This window comes from Podarcis cretensis (assembly GCF_951804945.1).
Source record: "Podarcis cretensis genome assembly, chromosome: 11".
NCBI classification, from domain to species: Eukaryota; Metazoa; Chordata; class Lepidosauria; order Squamata; family Lacertidae; genus Podarcis; species Podarcis cretensis.
The window spans coordinates 3,548,148-3,568,838 of NC_137180.1; the positions used below are offsets into that span (position 1 = coordinate 3,548,148).

The 20,691-nt window shown below is 41.0% G+C and overlaps 1 protein-coding gene across 5 annotated transcripts in view; it reads right to left on the minus strand.

The window, feature by feature from the left end:
* TRPM6 (transient receptor potential cation channel subfamily M member 6) overlaps positions 1 to 20,691 on the minus strand; it is an 85,387-nt gene that overhangs the window by 11,382 nt on the left and 53,314 nt on the right. For all 5 annotated transcript variants that reach the window (XM_079995981.1, XM_079995980.1, XM_079995978.1 and 2 more), the window contains 11 exons: positions 18,771 to 19,894; positions 16,532 to 16,638; positions 15,913 to 16,039; positions 14,237 to 14,334; positions 12,886 to 12,950; positions 11,326 to 11,351; positions 9,623 to 9,670; positions 5,940 to 6,005; positions 4,992 to 5,278; positions 4,161 to 4,243; positions 1,104 to 1,309 (listed from right to left, as the gene is read on the minus strand). In XM_079995981.1, coding sequence (XP_079852107.1) covers positions 1,104 to 1,309; positions 4,161 to 4,243; positions 4,992 to 5,278; positions 5,940 to 6,005; positions 9,623 to 9,670; positions 11,326 to 11,351; positions 12,886 to 12,950; positions 14,237 to 14,334; positions 15,913 to 16,039; positions 16,532 to 16,638; positions 18,771 to 19,894 — 2,237 coding nt within the window. The remainder of the gene's footprint in view (positions 1 to 1,103; positions 1,310 to 4,160; positions 4,244 to 4,991; positions 5,279 to 5,939; positions 6,006 to 9,622; positions 9,671 to 11,325; positions 11,352 to 12,885; positions 12,951 to 14,236; positions 14,335 to 15,912; positions 16,040 to 16,531; positions 16,639 to 18,770; positions 19,895 to 20,691) is intronic.

Sequence of the window (20,691 nt, forward strand, 5' to 3'; positions counted from 1 at the left end):
TTTCCTTTGACACAATAACAGACAATTATATTGCTACTGCTTTATAGGTGGTTGTTCGTCTTTTCAAAACTGTCTACTATTTCCCTTAAAACACCCTAGTCCCAATCCAGCGCCTGTATTTGTGTAAGATCTGATTTGCGTGTGAAGCTGCTGTTTGAACAGAAGCGTCCCTATTCACTTCTGTGCCTGGGTCTGCACTGGGTGTTTAGTGTGGGGTGGGCCTGTGGAATGGACCCTTCTGTTTTATGTAGGGCCCATTTTGTGCCCATTTGCTAAACCCCCCCCCCCAATGCTTCTTGTCCCAATGCTTCTTCCATGTGAGGGTTGTACCCAGTGTCACTCATAGAATAGACCTATGTAGGTCCATCAACTTCAACAGGTTTACTCTGAGCAGAACTTAGTTCACTTCAGGCCTGGCTTTTTTGTGTGAGAAGGACAGAAGAGAGCGTGGTCTTCATAGGTGTGAGTGTGCTTACTTCTTCTGTAGATGCAACTCATTTGTCTTTTTGGAAGTGTTGTTTACCCACAAGGGCAGTGATGCATTGGGCAGGTGAATTTAGTACAGCTCAGCCCACATTTACTGAAACATTTGTGTTGTATAACCCTGCTAATTTTTAAAAAACCAATTGCAGAAGTCAGCAGAGCACAACTGCATATTTCCCTAAAAGAAAGATAGCACTGAGAGGTTATCACTTAAAGGGGCTACATATCTCTTTAATGCTGCCCTGCCCCTACCAGCCCTTCATCCATCTCCCTGTGGCTACTGGAAATCTTGTTCTGCCCTACAGCAGACAGAGGAAGAAGATGGCAACCAAATCAGTTTTCAAGCGGTGTAGGAGGCACAAGAGTTCCATTATCACTTCCTATGAGAGAGTTATTTAAAAAGACCAAGCCATCTAAATGATGAGGTGGCAATCCAAGGGGAGTCGGTAAGGAAACTGAGTTGGGCCCCAAATTACTTGTCATAATTTCAGTGAAAAGAAACTGTCATCAAAGCATGAAGAGCTTACAGCTATCTCTGGTCCTTGTTTTCATTTATGTTGTACGTAAGGGTTGAATGGCCTCCCTCAGTTTTACAGCAGAGTATTTTGGTTCTCACTTACCTTGCAAATCTAACACAAGGAGCTCTCCTCGAGTATATTCATAAGTCCAGTGAGAAAAAGCCAGCATCATTTCTTCCAGCAAATTGCTAGGCGTGATCTCGTCCCCATTGTTGTTATTGTACTTGCGGAATTCTCCAGTCATGTACTTTTCTATTGTCAGCCACTGGTTGGCTGAATGGCAATATATTAAGAAGACTTCCAGGAACCTGAAAGAAGGATATTGTCAGTCAGGAAGTTATCTGAGTGGTGAACATCTTCCCATGAGCCACACCACTATTACCAAATACGAGGGGGTGGGCAGATTTAGCAGAGCAGGGGCAGCAAATGTTCTTTTGCTGCATTTGATGAAAACAAAAAATAATTTGCATATCTGGCAAATGTCAAAGTGCAGTCACTACCTGTAACTTTGCCTCAGAACAGAGGTCACCCCATCTTGTTTTCTGAAGCTTCGGATAGGTTTCCCATTGACTTAAAGTAGGAAATCAACTAACACCTATATACCTTTTTGTGGCTTTTTGGCAGAATTGGGTTTAATCCTAGAAGCCCTCCCAAGACTCTGAAGTGGTGGCAAAGTCTCAGAGCTTTCCTGCTTTGCCATGAACTTCTAGGCGGTCCTAATATCTCTGAGGTGGAGATTCTTGCCTCAGAATCATGCCTCATCCCAGGCAAATGCACAGCCCTACTATTTAACAAAAAACAATAAATTTATATAAATAACATTTTCTTTCAAGTCAAAAGGGAACACATTTGTCTTTAAACTCCTGTGCACAACTAAGTTCCTTTTAATTCTCTTGCGTCATGAAAACACTCCTGTCTATGGCAAGATGCTTTACATGGAGCTTATAAAAAGCTGTAACAAAAAGGCAATCACAGCATGATCAAAAGTGTCTATTTCTGTACCGGAGCCATCCAGGGAGATAGAAAATAGCAACTTTATTGGTCTAGTTGCAGATCTCCAAACAAGTGTGGTCAAAGTCCTTAAAAATCAGATAGGCTCATCCCTTCTAATAAAAACCAGGTTAAAAACTCTTCTGAAATGGAACACTGGTTTTCACTTTGATAAAGCGTTCAGATTTTTTTATGAGGGAAAGGCCAATATTACTCTTGATACTCTATAAAATTGCTTGTAAAACAAATTGTAAAATTTTATTCTAAGTATTCAGAACCAAGTTATGAGATCTCTCATCAAATAAGTATGGCTAGATGGAGAAATCTGAAATTGAGCTGCACAGGTGGGTGTTTAAATATATTACCTCTACATGGTACAGAAAATTAAAACATAAACTCAAATGGGTTTTCTTTTTCTGCTACAGCTTTGAAACTGAGCTGAGAACTATGAAAGGCTGAAGAGCTGAGATGAGTCTGGCCTTAGCCAGGCCACCGCCTGAATCTAGAGGTGCCGCATTCTTTCAGAAGCCTTCCCTAGTTCTTCACTAGCTGTCAGCCACCTCCACATAATGAAGGGCCATTTTGGGCTAGCTTTCCAAAGTTTACTTCTCTTCAGACTGTGCCCTGATCCATCAGTGGCCTGGTCTGGCCTGGCCTCTATATTTTATTTCATGGCAGAACGAGTTCTGAGCTCTGATACTCTGATGAATGAATGCTTGCTAGTGAGGGTGGGGGGTGCTTGCATTTACACTGAAGCCATCCCACATTTAACCACAAGCTATTTTATTTATTTACTTATGAGTTAAAGGACTCTTCCTTCCTTTTCTTTTATTAGCAAGGTACTGTCTTCAAAGGACAAATTACATGATTGCGCAGAGCATAAAGCTAGTATCTTAACCCTGGTACTTCAGTGTTGAAGCTGACAATTGTATTGATTCTTCTGAAATGAACCAGTGACATGGCACCCCAAAGGTTCTGGTGGTCACCCTCTACAACACATTTTACAAAGACCTTTTCATGAACACAGACCAATTGTTATCTAAAGGTCATTGATCGAGAGTTGTCCGACCATCAGCCAAGTTAAAAGTGCAGATACAACTGGGGTATGTCAGTGATCCCAAAAGCTGGATGAGTACATTTCATGCAAAATGATAGGGTGAAAAAAATGTTTTGCAGGATCACAAGGAAGCTTCTAATTGGACTTTTAAAATATAAAAGTCAAGTTTGTAAATAGATTTTGTGGAGTACCCACAAGGTGTGAGACCTGTTATCACCAGATCGTCTTCATGACAGAACTTACTGATTTGGAGTGCCAGTAGTCATTATGTGCTGGCACCCAAGGAACTTTTTTTGTGTGTGCCAAAAAACCCCACCACTGATTATGAGAAAAACTGGAGTATTTTTTCCCTCTCTATGCTCCTTTCTCACACAAAATAGACAGAACAGGTTCTGGTCTATCCATAGAGTTGCTGAGTTCTAATAACTTTAAACAGAGTTTTGCAGGGTTCCTTTCACCCCAATGAGCTTAGGTCAATGCCTCTATTTCTTTGTGTTCCCTCATTCAATCCAAAAGGAGTAGAATCGACCACACAATTTAAGAGGAAAAGCACTGATCAATCATTCAGTTAAGGAGTGGAGCGTCTGAAACAACCATACACCTCATCACACTTGGGGACAACCTGGAACATGGAATTGTAGAAGATTATCCCCCCAAAATTGTGGAATTATCCGTGCTGTTGGAGGGCATTTGACCCTACCTGTCAGTGGAGGGTTAAAGAAGTACATCTCAGCTGCAAATACTGCTTTGTTTATTACCCAACCCATCAGAAAATTGTGAAAATATCTGTTATGGCAACATAAACAACTTTGACAAAAGTCCATATTCTATTTTAATGCTGCTGCTGCTGCTGCTGTTATTTTGTTAGCCACCTTAAGTGCTATTTTATGGTGGAATAGTGCGGCAAAACTGTATGTTACCTTGATAAATAATTCATAAAATAAATATTGTTTTGTTTGTCTAATACTTGTCTTAGTTTTGAACCAGGATTTTGCCTGCCCGGTAATATTGACTTTTGTCATTGACTGATCATCTGTTTAAGCAAGGCATCTCATACAGAACCTAGATAGGTTTCACCTCTTCCATGTTATGCCTGAAAACAGCTTCCTTACCTTGGGGTGTAGGGAATGGTATGTGGCTTCACTTGATTGAAGGTGTATATCAACTTCTGAGCAGCTCTTTGCTGCTGTATTTCCTAGGAATAACAACAATGCATAGTATTTAGTGTTTTTCAACAACAACAAAAATAGTACAAAAGTCACTACAGCTACATTATTGCAACAGTTCTTACAACAGCTCTTGAAATAAGACAGCCAGTATTATCATCATCCCCATTATTTCCGATTTACACTTTGGAGCAAGATCCTGCAGCTTGCAGGCCACCCAGTAAAACTTTTTATGGGGGCTTCCAGCTGAGAGATCATGCTCCTAACCCCTATCTGTGGCTTAGATGGAGAAAACAGTTATAAACAGTTTTAAGACATAAGATACAGTCTTAACTGTTAAATGCTAAGAATGCCTGACCATGGTTTGTTTTCTAGCATAAATCAAAGATGCAAAGCACCCTATTGTCTGACCTCCTCAGTTCCTACAGCAGATATTAAAACTTCCTTGGGGTGCCTTCTATGCAGTGCCCCCCCCCCAAGCAGGGCAGGCAGATTGCAAATTGGGTTTCATTGACTTTTATAGTTACATTGTCATTTTTGGTTTGTCCCAGCCTAATGTGTCCAATATATTTTATGTGCAATGTTTAGATATAATTTCAACACATTTTCTGGTACGACAGAAGGGGACAGAAATGGCGACATTTCCCATTTATGCCACCAGGGTCCTCCCAGGTAGTCAGGCATTCAACTTCAGGAAAGATTTCTGTTAAATAATTCTTCACAGGGGTTCAATGATCACATGGAGTCAGTATAGATTTCTAGCCAAGTCATACACACTCTGAGGCAGAGATTGAGCACGGTGCCATCATGGAAGATCTTTTGCCATGACTGAACTACTTCGGGAAGGAAAGATTTCACAATGAAGACTTGACCCAACTTCAGCACTTCATTCTCAGACCAGGTGCAAATGACCTTCATGGCCCTCCTTAGGCCTCCACCCATTTCCTCCCGAGACAACACTTGAATCATGGCCGCCATCCCATGCTGTGACCAGGTGGACATGCTTTTATCAAGATTCAGTGGAGAACTCTCTTCCAGTCTATAGACGGTCACTTCTTCTCCAGCTAAGACAAAATAAATTGGAAATATTATCTGGAAAGGACACAGTCGCATTGACTTATACAAGTAGAACAGCATACTCTATGTTGAATTTGTTTTCTTAAAATTATTTATATACAAAGCAGTTGTTTCTTGGTACCATAGTGAAGAGGTAAGATGTAATACATGCCGTATGATTTCATCCAGTAATGGTGCAGTCCTATGCTTGTCTACTCAGAAGTAAAGGTAAAGGTAAAGGTACCCCTGCCCGTACGGGCCAGTCTTGACAGACTCTGGGGTTGTGCGCCCATCTCACTTAAGAGGCCAGGGGCCAGCGCTGTCCGGAGACACTTCCGGGTCACGTGGCCAGCGTGACATCGCTGCTCTGGCGAGCCAGAGCCGCACACGGAAACGCCGTTTACCTTCCCGCTGGTAAGCGGTCCCTATTTATCTACTTGCACCCGGAGGTGCTTTCGAACTGCTAGGTTGGCAGGCGCTGGGACCGAGCAGCGGGAGCGCACCCCGCTGCAGGGATTCGAACCGCCGACCTTTCGATCGGCAAGTCCTAGGCGCTGAGGCTTTAACCCACAGCGCCACCTGCGTCCCGTAAGTCTCAGAAGTAAGTCTCCCCAATTTCAGTGGGGCTTACTCCCCTCTTTGTGCATTCATAGAGAAGCTGGTACTCACCAAAAAGCTGCACTGGTGTGAAAGGTATTGTATGAGCCAATCTCATTAAATTGTTCCTTTCGACAGCTGCAAAGAAATAGGGCAGGTAGGTCATACTTGAGCAGTGCGTCATTTACTCCTATTTTCTGCCCAGAAACATTTGGTGATACTTCTCAACATATGCATGTGGACAAGGCCCTTGGCTCCCAAGCATCAAATCCTCATTATTTATTATCTTTCCAAGTACTGGGTTTCCACTGCCCATCTTCACAGCACACATCACCCTACTCTGCACTGCAACATTATATGAAAAATATGCAGTACAGCTGGGGCAGCCAATAATATTAATACTACTACTAATAATAATACGTTAGTTTTTACCCAACATAGCAACCCATCCATCTTCCCTACCACTACAATCCTTGGCTCAAGCTCAAGCAGTCAAGTTTAGGGACAATGCAGGAATTATTTATTAGGTTTATGTGCTTAGTTCCTGGTTTGTTTGGTGGTGTTGCCTAAACTATTATGTCTTCCATTTGAGACCAGGTGAAGATGGTGTTTAGCATGAATTAAGTAGCATGTCTGTATGCAGCTGCTGTCATAATTTATGCTAGGAACTGTGTAGGCTGGGAAGAAAGAACACGAGTTGTACTGACAAGTACGTAAAAGGCTATGCAACATGTTGTATGTAGTCACAAGAATAACTTTTCTTCTCTCTTTATTAAGAAAGACAGACATTAGAGACTGTAATCTTGAGCAGAATTTTGACAGGCAGTGGGTGATAAATCTCCTTTGCTTTCAGCCATTTCACCAGCTCAAAATCACACGCACCCCAGTTGGTTTTCTCCTTAGAGGTGAAAAGATAAGTGACATGTTTTTATTATTATCCTTACAGGGACAAAAGCAGTCAGGAGATTGGGGGGGGGGGAGTACTAAGACAAATAGCCTGTTCCTGCTATCCTGCTATAGGTTCTATCTTAGGAGGAGGAGGAGGAGGAGGAGGAGGAGGAGGAGGAGAAGAAGAAGAAGAAGAAGAAGAAGAAGAAGAAGAAGAAGAAGAAGAAGAAGAGGAAAGTTACATGCATCTGTGTGTGATTTGGCTGCAGGCATCTTTCCTGGAAATAAGAGTGCCTTAACAGCAGCTCACCAGAGATGGAGTGGTTTGGGAATATCCTAGAACTGAGCTTACCTTGAACAGCCACCACCCCCAAAAAAGGAATTTATGGCCACACTGCAGGTTGCAAAGTGGAAGTGGAAGTCTGATGACTTTCAGAGAGGAGGGCAAAACTGCTTCATTTTCAACAAGGGGCTGTTTAGGGTTGGTTACTGTAGGAACTACTTTTTTCAACAAAGAGACACTGCTCTAGAAAGCCCTAGCCTAGAATGACATTTGCTCCAATTGCCTCAAGTAGCATTTTTTTTAAGTTGTAAGGAAAAACAGTCCCACAGCTGTCTCCAAAGTAAAGTGAACAGTTTGCCCTCAACTCTCTCTCCCTCCTATTTGTTCCCCTATTCTAAGCAGAACATCAATGGTGAGGGGGGGGGGGTCTCAGCCCCACAGCCAGTAAGATTTTAGCATCCCTGGTTGATATGCTTAGAAGCCTATTTCAGCATTAAGTGGCATGTAAATTAAATAATCAACAACATTTGGGGTGTTGTGTGATGCTGAGGTCTTCTATTTTGGGTATGGTTGAGATTATTATATTATTTTTAAAATTTTTATACTGTGCTTCATCTGGAGTTCACGGGTGGTTCACAACTAAAGATACAAAATGGAATCACAAAATACATAATAAAACAAAAACACAACAAACCAATAACCTCCTTCCCAAAGTCACATTTAAAAGGTCATAGAATGTTAAATCAGCCCAACACCTGTTTGAAGAGAAATACGTTTGCCTGGTACCTAAAGACAGGCATTCCACAAATGGGGAGCCACCACAGAAAAGGCCTGTTCTCCTGTTGCCAACCTCCAGACCTCTCGAAGGGGAGGCACCCAAAGAAGAGCCTCAGGTGAGAAAAGATGGAAATGTTTTACCTAACATAGGAAGATACTATCCCTTCCCTTCCGGGAGAGCAAGGCAAATTAACTATTGCACAACATAGGGCAATATGTGTTAGCTTCTGTTCTGTAGAGGATGTTTAAAAAGCTTGCCTAAAGTCAAACAAGCCATCTGTGGTACAGGCTGGCATTGAAGTGGGCGAGGCTGTGTTTCCAACCCAGAATCTTATAATTATTCAGAGTCCTAACTAGTCAACCTAACTAGTAGCCATTCTTCAGGAATCTGCATTTGAAGAAATATTCCAGTGGTAGAAAACAAATGAGGGTTAAGATTCAGAAATAAATAATAATAAATAGGTCTAAATAAGGATAATATTATATTTGGGGAAACATAGTTCTCCAACTCAATTTTGCAGTGGAAATCTTCCCAACCAATTTTCCCAAAAGTAATTCTCTCTTTTGTTTCATACCAGGCTGCCATGGCGTTCTTAGCCACAACTCACCCATTGCAGGTGTGTTTGATTTTTGTTGATACATTCATTGGACTTATGATGCAATAGCTAGATAGGAGGGGAAATTGGCCGTTATTGACTGAAAATCTGACACAACTTTGGAATTTCATTTAACTGTGCTCTTCTCAATTGAAATGTGCAAAGATTTTCAGATTCTAAAGTAAGTGTGGACTATAGGGACATCTACTGGCATGTTCTACACATTTCTCACTATCCTCACAGAAAAAACCCCAGTTTTGTGGCATTCTACTGACTGGTACATGTTCAGGTGGAGAATGTAAAACAGAGCCCTGGCTGAGCAGTGTTCAAATGGTTGAATTGGCAATTGATCAGTTTAAGGTGGAAATCAGAAGCTATGAAGGCTATTTTGTTACATTTGATCTGATACATCAGTTGTGGCCCACAAGCAACAAGGCAGGCTTCCTAAGATCTGGAGACTTTTCCTTGTTTATTTAGAAGAAAATATAAATCACTTAATAAAATATGAACTCTAAGCAGTATACATAAAACTGAGAGGCTGAACCCGAGACTCTGACACAATCAGCCTGACCTATTTGCTAAAATTACAATAAAAAATAACCTCTCCCTGTTTACAGACATACAAGGCAGGTGCTCATCCTTGATCACTGCTTATAACACATGAGGAAGTGAATGACGTGCATTACTTTTTACCAAGTTAATGCAGCATATGGGTAAATGATCAGTAGTTGGTCCGGATGCTCCTCAGATTCCTTCCATGTGAGCAATTTTACTTTAGAAATTCCCAGTTTGAAAACAAACAAAACCTGAAGATAATCCACTTATGGTAGGGACAAGAATATGCAGAAAACATTGCATTTTTATGACAAGTACAAATTAATAGAGATTAACAAGCTGTTGCTTCTTTATGTTCCTCTATTATTTCCCTGTGTTGTCTTTGGCTGTGAAACTGCCATTTCTTCCCTGCCAGTAGCTTTTTAAAAACTCTGTACTTGGTTCGTCAACAACTACAGTACTTGCTATGTAGAAGCTAGTGTTAAAGTGATAAATAATCTTCCCACTCACTTCTGTGTTACAAATCACATTAATATCTTGCTTTTGATAACAAATTACTTCCAAGTGAGACTATCAAAAAATGGCAGGGGAAAAGAATTAATATGCTTATCAACTACTACAATAGTTCAGCTATCACTTAGATAATTAATACTTACCGGAGTAATGATGGTGCAGATCTTGAGTCTTTAAGGAGGATGAGATTTCTAACAACAACAGCAACAACAACAACAGGTTTTTGTTTTAACCAAAGCAAGCAGAGATATATGTGCTGTTTAAGTTTAAGAAGGTTATGAAATAATATGACTGGCTTAGCATTCTATGGAAGGGAATTAATTTAACTGTGTTATAAAGTACAAAATGTAGCCTGTGTAAACTGTCAATAAAACAACACGTAATTATGCTGGAGAACACAGAATGACAGGCAATAGTCAACTCAAGGACACTCAGCTTCTCCAAAGCTGAAGAGCTGAAAATTGCACTTTAGGGACGATAAAAACCCCTTTACTGTCCACTGTGCTTCATGGGATCCCAAAGGTCTGATCTCCTCAATTCCATCCTCAGTCATTATGGATTCCATTAACTACATGATGACAATAATGTTATAGCAATACTGCTTCATTAACTCATGACATCTAAGATGTTGTAAAATTTAAAACAGACAAATAATAAAGAAGCAAAACTAATATAAAGAGACAGTTAAAGTGGCCTAGATTCTATAATGTACAAAGTAAACTCTGATCTTACTTGAAAAGGTAAAGGTAAAGGGACCCCTGACCATTAGGTCCAGTCATGGCCGACTCTGGGGTTGTGGTGCTCATCTCACTTTATTGGCCAAGGGAGCCGGCGTACAGCATGACTAAGCCACTTCTGGCGAACCAGAGCAGCGCACGGAAACGGCGTTTAATTTCCCGCCGGAGCGGTACCTATTTATCTACTTGTACTTTGACGTGCTTTCGAACTGCTAGGTTGGCAGGAGCTGGGACCAAGCAACGGGAGCTCACCCTATTGCGGGGATTCGAACCGCCAACCTTCTGATCGGCAAGTCCTAGGCTCTGTGGTTTAACCCACAGTGCCACCCGTGTACCATAATCTTACTTGAAACAGAGGCTCAATTCAAACATCATCAGTGGCAGAGCATGGTTTGGGATGCCTAACTATGGTTAGGTGTGATGCAGTTTGAACTGACAATACATGGTTAGCTTCTCTGACAAACCAGAATCAGACACATGGTGTGCAAACCATAGCTTGTGCTAACTATACTTTGGAGTGATGTCTAAACTGACTTCATGTATGGTGGCACACAAGCAACTATATGCTATGCTTTGTGCATATATTTGTAAGCTTTTACCATGGTTTGGGTTCTACTGTTGGCTCGTGTTAAGCTTGTGGTCTACTAAAACCCCTAGATCCTTTTCACATGTACTACTGGCAAGCCAGGTGTCCCTCATCCTATATTTGTGCATCTGGTTCTTCCTGCCTAAATGCAGAACCTGACATTTGTCCCTATTGAAATTCATCTTGTTAGTTTGAGCACAGGTCTCCAATCTGTTAGGCTGATACATATGTGACCTTTCAGGTTTCACAGACATTCACCATCAGATGTCTAGCAAAGCATGGCCTCATCTTTTCTAGGACTCCTCTGAAGACAGTTTATCTGAAGCATTAACTTTTAAAAAAGTCATAAATGGAAGCGTATTTTCATTGCAGAAGTCTCCAAGTCAACCTCTGAATTATGTACCACAACTATAGGAAGGTCTAAAAATGGTGAGCTGATATTAATAGACTTTTGAAAAGACCAAGGTCTATTCTAATTATACATTTTATAACTACGCAATTTACAAATAAGAAAAATGCTTACCAAGAGTTCCATCTGAACTACTCAACCTGTTTAAAAGAAAATACTGAAGTTAGTTTTATGTGCTTGAAAAAATATATATCCATATTAAGTATATAATAAATGCAGGAGGGAAAACAAAGTTTTTCATCTTTACACATAATGATAACAAAAAACTTATGTGCAGTACCACATGGAGAAACAAATAATGTTACAGACATTGGAAGGGAGCATAAAATTATGCCCACATTAAGAAGATGTGCAGGACAATATGGGGCTGTTAGAATTGTTCATCTTGAGAAGTACTGACACTAGATTGGTGGCCCCAGGCACACAGGCCAGGAAGCCTATGGCAACCTAAAACAGCCGTTAGACTGTCCTCAGTACAGCCAGAATGACTGCCTTCTCTGTGGTGACATGAAGGTAGTGTCTATGTTGATGGGACAGCTGAGCAAAGACTGGCCTCAGAGAAAATATCTGAAGGTTGGAGAGAAGAATGTGAAATACCCAGCACTGGCAGAAACACACAAAATCCTACTACCACCTCTACACATCAAACTTGGTCTGGTGAAAAAAAACTGTAAAAGCCTGGACTGGACTAGACTGGATCACCTTTCAAGTACCTGGCTGCAAAATTCCCTCAGCTCAGTGAGGCGAAAATTAAAGAGGGCTTTTTTGTGGGTCCTCAGATCTGTGTGGTGTAGTGGTTAAGAGCTGTGGACTCGTAAGCTGGTGAACTGGGTTCGATTCCCCACTCTTCCACATGCAGCTGCTGGGTGACCTTGGGCCAGTCACACTTCTTTGACGTCTCTCAGCCCCACTCACCTCACAGAGTGTTTGTTGTGGGGAAGAAGGGAAAGGAGAATGTTAGCCGCTTTGAGACTCCTTCGGGTAGTGATAAAGCAGGATATAAAATCCAAACTCTTCTTCTTCTTCTTCAAAGACAGTGTGTTTTACAACCTGCTTCAGGGTGACAGGAAAAAAGCCTGGGGTGTGTTTTGTCTGGTGTTAACTAACTTCCTCGGGAATGTCAGGACAGAAAACTGCAACAAACTGGTTGAGAACATGTTGTCTCTGTATTATAAACTTGGCTGTTACATGTCCTTAAAGACCCACTTTTCCCATCCCCACTTGGATTTATTCCCTGGCAACTACAGGTATGGCAAGTCATGAACATGGTGAACATTTTCATTAGGAAATTGCAACAATGGAGAAACAATACCAGGGAAAGTGGTCTGTTTCCACATTGGCTGACTACTGTTGGACGTTTGGCAGAGATGATCCTGAGGAACAGGCAGAGTGGCATCAGACAAAGAACCTGGCTCTCACTGGTCCTTGTTGTATGTACATATTCCTTGATTATGTAATAAACTATTGCAGATACCTAAGAAACAGTAGCCAATTTTGCATTTTCATTGTCATATTCGGGTTCAGCTCCTCAACTCATCTACAAGAAACGGCTACTTTTATCTCAGAGGTGTTACTTTTGTCAAAATTTGTTGTGCAGTGATATTAGCAATGTTGCATATCCAAAGTGAACCAAGGAAGACAGATGTGCCTGGGGATACAAACAGGACTACTTACGAATGGCTCCGGCTCAAATTATTCTTCCTATTTTTCCTAGTCCAAGTCATGCTGTTATTTAAATCCTGAAAGGGAAGGGAAATGGCAAACACATTTTCTCAATTAAAACATGTCCTGATTTCATGGCTGCTTGGGCATGTTGTCCTCAAGTCTGCAGCCATGTTTATCCAGAAATCATCATCATCATTTTATCTGTATGCCACCTTTCCACTGTTAAAATTATGCTCAAGGCGGCTTACTACATAAAAATATTTACATAATTACAAATATAAAACAGGTAGTCATAAAAAATAAATAAAACACATCAAAAAGTACACAACCAAATTGAACTATTTCCACATAGATCAAAAGATCTAAAAATAAAGATACAAAAAAAATAACATCAACAACAGTAGAAATACTGCAGCCCATGAATGTAGCCAGGAATTATGTTTGGGGAGCAGGATTTATGTTAGGTATGGCAGAACCAAGCTATCTGTGACACAGTTGGTCAATTAGTGAAGTATTTATATTTGTTCACTTGATTTAGAGGCAGGCAGCTGACCCACTGACCTCTCCTAGCTATGCCCATGCCCCAGCCAAATATTCTCTTTAGCCTCAGCTTCTGCCATTGCCATCAGTCAGGGCCATGACCTCCCAGGCCAGGTGGAAAAGACCTGCAAGGCAATGTTTGACCTAAGCTGGGAGGTTACTCTACTTTGGTGCAGTATGTTTATAAAGACTTTTGTGGTATCAAGAGAAGCAGTTAAAATGCCCTACCAATTCTGTTCCCAAGTCTGTTTTGATCAGCAAGCTAGTCTGCTTAAGTCATTGGCAAAAACATCATCGACTTGACATTCTGGTTTTCACTACTTTAGTTTGCATAAATTAGTTCAAATGGAAAGGAAAAAAATCTAAAGGTAAATGCATAATCCAAAATACAAATAGCAGGATGAGTTTAATCCCCAAATTGCAAGGAATAATTATATCATGAAACAGCTAAGAAGTTTGCTTAGTATCGTTCTTCAATAGAGCCGACCCCACTCACTCTATTTTCTTAATGGCCTAGAGAATTACCATATAAAACCTTGGTTTCAAAAAAAGTATCTTCTTCATATAGACTCCCATTTCATGATTCAATAGTTTAATGGCTTTTTTATTAATCTTTTCTGAAGGTTAAGTGGTTAATTACTTATTTCTTACCCAGAGTCTACTCTGCCTGCTGCATAAAATGAAATTTCTCAAGAAAAGTTTCTTCCTAGTGCTCAGCCGTGAATTCAGACCAAGATATAGCACAAGAATCTGTGGGTTGGGCATAGATTTATAGAAGGTAAAGAGCTGACTAGCAGTATTTTATGTCTTCAAGCCTTACCTCTTGTGATTGCCGGAGGTAGTCACAAATCTGTACCGTGTGTCTTGCCGTTTCTTGGTTTTTCATTCTCTGGCGCAGACAACCAATACGGTCCAAACCTAGCCAAGTAAGCAAACACAGCAAGAACACATGTGAACTTTTTTTAAAAGACAGACAAATGCAAGCATGTATGCATGAAGAGGCCAGTCTGAACAGGATGTCCTGTGCCTCTGAGAAATGTGCAGATTACTGCAATATAACTGGAAACAATTCTTATGGGCTGCTTGAGCCTTTGCAACCTGGTGCATTGCTTCTCACCCATAGATGCCAACTCTTAGGGGCCAAGGTCCCTTCGCTGCCGCCACCCCCACAAATAAAAGTTGATGGGAGGCTTACTTACTGCCCCCAATATTTGTCCCCATCAGCACAGCAGACAGTGGGCAAGAGGAGGTATGCTGTCACCACAGCACAGGCACCTGCTGTGACACTGAAGGGAATAGGAAACAAGGAGAGGGAATTTGAGCAGCCCATGGACCACATTCAGATCAGCTTGGCAATGAGGTGAGCATTTTCCATTTTGGGAGGAAGAAGGTCAGCTTATTCTGGAGACACTCCAATGTGGGAAGGTCCATCACGACTTTCCTGTTCAGAATCTATGGAAAGTTTCCAGCAGATCTGCAAAATCAAGTTGTATGCAAGCTCTTGATGCTATCGTGCCCTCTAAAGCAATAGAATTGGAATCATACCCTGTCACCTCACCCAGGTCAGTATTTCAAATGTAGTGTTGATGCTCAGGGAGTAGAAATAAAACAACTTCTTATTCATTAAGGTAATTACTGTGCCACAAATGGAGTATAATACATAGGCAATCAAATCAAAACACATTTTTCTACCAGTGTGCATTGAGGGATATCATTAACTCTGTAGAAGAGAAGTATGTACTATACTGTTCCCGGGTTTCCTATTTTCTTGGAAGCTGACCTGTAATCTGTCACTGATTAGTCTATAAGTGTGAGAGGGAGGTTTGGGGAAGGGTCAGGTGGATTTGGTGACACGGGTGGCGCTGTGGGTTAAACCACAGAGCATAGGGCTTGCCAATCAGAAGGTCGGCGGTTCGAATCCCCACGATGGGGTGAGCTCCCGTTGCTCAGTCCCGGCTCCTGCCAACCTAGCAGTTTGAGAGCACAACAAGCAAGTAGATAAATAGGTACCGCTCTGGCGGGAAGGTAAACGGTGTTTCCGTGCACTGCTCTGGTTCGCCAGAAGCGGCTCAGTCATGCTGGCCACATGACCCGGAAGCTGTACACTGGCTCCCTCAGCCAGTAAAGTGAGATGAGCGTCGCAACCACAGAGTCATCAGCGACTGGACCTAATGGTCAGGGGTCCCTTTACCTTTACCTTTATTTGGCTCCTCTTACCTGTCTCAATGGTTTTTCAACCTTGCAGCTTGCTGATATAAGCTAAACTGAAGGGCTCTTGGCTTGAGACAAACAGCCAATAAACTAACAGAAAAGTGTGAAATTTCTGGAAGTCAATCCAGACCCAGATGATACAGCAGGAGAGATCCTTCACAAGAAATTTAATAGCCTATCCCCACAATTTGTTCTCTTAAGAAGGCTATTGTGGGTGGTATTTATGGGTCCTGGCTGCCACCAAACGTTTCATATTCTACCTATCATTTGCTTTGGATTACATACTTAGCTGACTGAAGGGAGGTGAAGTTAGCTCATTTGTTCTGTGTTCCCATTTGTCTCCCACAGGTCTGTTTTCAAGTGGCTCTGAACTAACTTGGGTGATCTGGGGACAACCATCAACTGTAATCATCTGCCAAAAGAAAAGGAAAAACAGTAATCAGCCAAAGATGACAGGTAGTTGAGCTTAAGTTGCCAGTAGCATAATCCTTTCAAACCACTCTAGCAGGAAAGTCCCTTATACATAATGGGGAGGGCAGATCATTGTTTGCAAATGTTACATGAATAAAGCATTAGCAGTAACAAAGAGGAAGTACGTACAGCTATTCACTAACACTTGTCATAAGTCATAGCCAAGATGTTTTTACTCAGAGTAAAAAGGGGTGTGTGTATTGGACAGCTGGATTTCACTCAGAGCTACTTGCTCCCCCCCCCCCCCGCCCAATAATGTGAGCATGAGCCAAGCAGTTTCCAAATATGCAATGATTAATCAGCCAGGTCAGTAACAGTTTTAATAATCACCTTGAAAGAAGAGCTGAGCTTTCATAACTGTGTAATTCTATATTTATTCAGCTTGCTAAAAAACAGAAAAAGGACATACAATTCTAATTCCACCTTCACCTACCGGCACCTGAAGAGTTTTCTGTTTCTTCCTCGAAGACTTCCTTTCTTTGTTTCCAAGTTTTGCCTTTGCCAATACTGGCTGATGTGCCTCTGCAGATTTGGATAGCTCTGAGAGTAAAAAGGCAGGGGGTGGGGAGGAGGCAACTAAATTCATATTTCAAAGAAAACTCAATAAAGTTTCACACCTACCTGGTATTAAGTCTAATTGAACTAATTCACTGAGACTTTTTGAGCAGTCACACAAAGGATTGGAATGTTACAGTATTAACAGTTTTAATATCTAACCATTTTACTACTGTGTATAAGGTGTGCATGTCACATTTAAACAAACTTAAATTTTAAAACTGTGCAGCGTAATATATTGTTTGCTTTTCATAGTGCATTGGTGGAAATTGAAACTAATGCAAAGAATTCTGGACACTTTCCTCTGTTACACTGCCTCCCCTTCCCCTTAGACTACATGTTTGCAGTCATCACATTGCGGTCAATATTTATCATTTATGTTGTGCTTGCAAAATGTAAGCCTATGGTTATTTACTCAGAGAGAAGTCCTGTACTGTTCAATTGACATTACTCTCAGGTAAGTAATGCCTGCAGATTGCATTTTATTTTTAATGTTGCATTTTACTGCATTTTAACTGCATTTTATGACATTGTCATTTTAAACTGTTGCAAGCCACCCTGGTGGACTAGAAGTGTAGAAAAGAAATCTCAGTATAAATATATAAAATGATTAATGTTTATAGACTCATCTGCAGTCTTAGGGCTCATCCACACTGACCTTTTGCCCCAAGCTTTCAAGCTCATGTTTTAAAGCTCAGTGTCTGAGTGCTTCCGCCCCACCCCACCCCCTGCTACAGTCCCCAGGAAAAGCTGCTCTCATTGCAAAATTGGAACAAACAACAATTAGGGTTTTCTGCAGATTGATGTTTGCTTCAATTCAGTGGTAAAGAGAGGGTTTTTGCAAGGAAAGCGTCTGGGCAAAAAAATTAAAAAGTGCTCAGACATTGAGTTTTAAAGCAGCAGAAGAGGAGTTTGGATTTGATATCCCGCTTTATCACTCCCTTTAAGGAGTCTCAAAGCGGCTAACATTCTCCTTTCCCTTCCTCCCCCACAACAAACACTCTGTGAGGCTGAGAGACTTCAGAGAAGTGTGACTAGCCCAAGGTCACCCAGCAGCTGCATGTGGAGGAGCGGGGAAGCGAACCCAGTTCCCCAGATTACGAGTCCACCGCTCTGGATGCACAGCACTAATTACAATCATTATTTTGTTCCAGTCACCACAACTCTAAGTTGCAGGTTGCTGTAACACACAATTAGAAATTCCATGAATGCCTTCTCGTCTACTTTTGGCCTTTTTCTTATTCACAAATAGAGAACTGTGAATCTAGTGTAGTCACTTGCCCAGACCAAACAAGTACATGATAGAGAATCCAGATTCACTGAATCCAAAGTAAGTTAATAAAACAAACTTATCAATTCCTTGGATCACATTCAGGATACAGGCTTGGAGTTTTATTTTGTAAGGTTTAAATTTTTGATCAGATATATCAATTAAATTTTTGATGACTTTATGAGGCCCAGTTCTAATTAGTGAAAGGAAATGTAAAATATGAGGCTAAAAATTAACAGCACACTCTTTATTGAGTGTGCATTGGCTATGGTCTGTCATGGCAAGAGAGTACGTGAAAGCTGATTTTTCTTCTAATAATGTGATAAGTGTTCTTTATTAAATTATGAATGCTCATGTTTCTATACTTTTAAAAAAGCCTCCTAAATGGAGGTTTTTATAATGTGCTAATGTAGGAAAATATAATCTACTGATTACTTGATTGATCTTTAAAATCATTAATTAGTCAACAGCTCCATCTGACGCTGTTTGATAGTAAGCATATATCCTTTATTTCTGAGAAGTGGATGGAAAAGGCAGCAGATCTAGGGTAGTCCAATACTGAAGCGGAGGACAACCACCATCCCACAGCTATCACTCAACAATGACCCCTAAACAGCTGGGAAGAGCTTGGAACTTCCTTGTGGAAAGTGGCTTAAAGCAATGTAACATTTATTTGTTTACTCAATACATTTATATATTGTCTTTCATAATAGTGTTCAAGGTATGCTTTAAAAAATCCTTATTAAAAACAAAGCAAAGCAAAGCAAAGCAGGAAACCACCAGAAGATTAATGCATAAGAACAGCAGTAAAATCAACCAAACAGCACTAGCAATGTGTAGCCATTACCTTTTATTCTGAAGGTCTTTCCCACTTTCTCTGCTTTGCGGGACCAGAATCCACTTCCCTTGCCGAAAGGCCAGTTTTTCCTGCGTGGATTGATCCAGACTGACATGCTGCGCTGGAATGGGAGAGGAGACTGGGAGCTGTCACTACTGTAGCCTGGTCTGTCAGAAACGCAGGAAAACGATTTGGATTCATTTATCTGTGCATGTTGAGGATTACAGCAGCCTTTATTGTAGGTCAAATGTGTGCATGACAACTGCCTTGACTTGTTGCTAAAATAACTCTTTTCATCATCTCCCAAGAACCCCCAGTTCACATAACCTCCTTCAGGTTCCTCACTGTGTTGATGAGAACGGATAGAGACCTCACTGGCAATTCTAGGTTCTTGGAAGTTCAAATAGGGTTCAGTGATATTTTCACTATCCTCTTTGTGGGATGAAAATTCCAGTTCCCATTTTTCATTGATAACTGGATTTCTTTCTGGAGCCATGTGCACATCCAGCTGAGCAGTGATGCTGCCATGCTTGGTTTGGGGTTGAGCTTGCAGTTCATCTTCTCTGAGCAGACTACTTGAGAAGGCTGAACTTAAGGTGGCATTCTCAGATAAAGAGGCTCCTTGCTGACCAGAAGGAACCAGGAGGAATTGTCCATATCTAGGGGCTGATTTACACTCTGATGATACCCCAGAGGTCAGTGTGTCATTTTCAATTTCTTGCTCCTGGTGTTTGCTTATTGATTTGATCTCTTTGTAGTCCAAGGCACCAAGAATGCCACGATGAGCCCCTGGGGGCCAATGTGTCCTGGCCAAGCTTTTCTGAAGAGAAGGTGGCATGCTGTAGTAATTATACTTCTTATCACACACACTTTCCATACTGCCCAAAGCCTTAGAGCACATGGAATTGCTCCAGCTGTGCGGAAGCTTCCTGTAGGTTTGATGCTTCTTGTGAGCAAGAAGGGCCTCCTCCACTTGCAAAGTGTCCACAGCTGAAATGACTTTAAGCGTATCGACGGTTAAAGCAGAGAGGTCTTGTAAGTGTCCGAGCTGGCTATCCAGGGCAAGCAAAGCGTCTTTGACATAAAATACTTTCTCATGTACCTCCTTCAGTTGTGAAAACATCTCTTCCACTCTAAGAGAAAATAATAGATGTATTAAAAACTGCATTATATATATTCTTCAGCATATCAGTTAAATTAATAACATTTCATTTTTCAAATAGTGAATGGAACCATTGTTCTAGTATTGGCTAAAGAGGCCCTGTATAGCTCAGGATCAGATTCCCTGAGAGAACCCAAGAGCCTGTTGGATCTGGCCAACTCCTTCTCCCATGTACTATGACCTGAACACATCTGGCTCAAAGTGGTGTGGAGAATTGCTTTCTCCATGGTGGCTCCCATCCTGTGGAGAGATTTCCTGTTGGAAATCAGGCAAACACCAACTGTGGGATGCTTCTGCTGGCTATTAAAAAATTATTTATTTATCTGGATGTTTCATAACAATTAATGTTGGCTCCCAGCATTTCCTGGCTACTGTAATTGAGAATGATGTTTCTGCTTCATTGGCATGGTTTTTATTGTTGTCTTTTTTTGTTGCCTTATTGTCTTGTGAACTGCCTTGGTGTTTCTTTTGAAATGAAAGTTAGTATATAAATTACAAATAAATATGATACTAATGTGACAAATCAATCAATAATTTAATTGTAGAATTAATATACTCCCGAGAACTAGAGTGTGCTACAGAATAACAAATTATGTTGTATACTTTCATAAAATTTGATACCTAATAACTATAAAGAAACTATAAGTCCAACTCTACAATTCTATGATTCTAAGTGGAAACTGGTAGCTATGTTTGAAATGAGTGTATAAAATGTTGCCTGAAGTATTGCTCTTTTGTAATTGAAAAATCTTCAAATCTGCAAGTGTT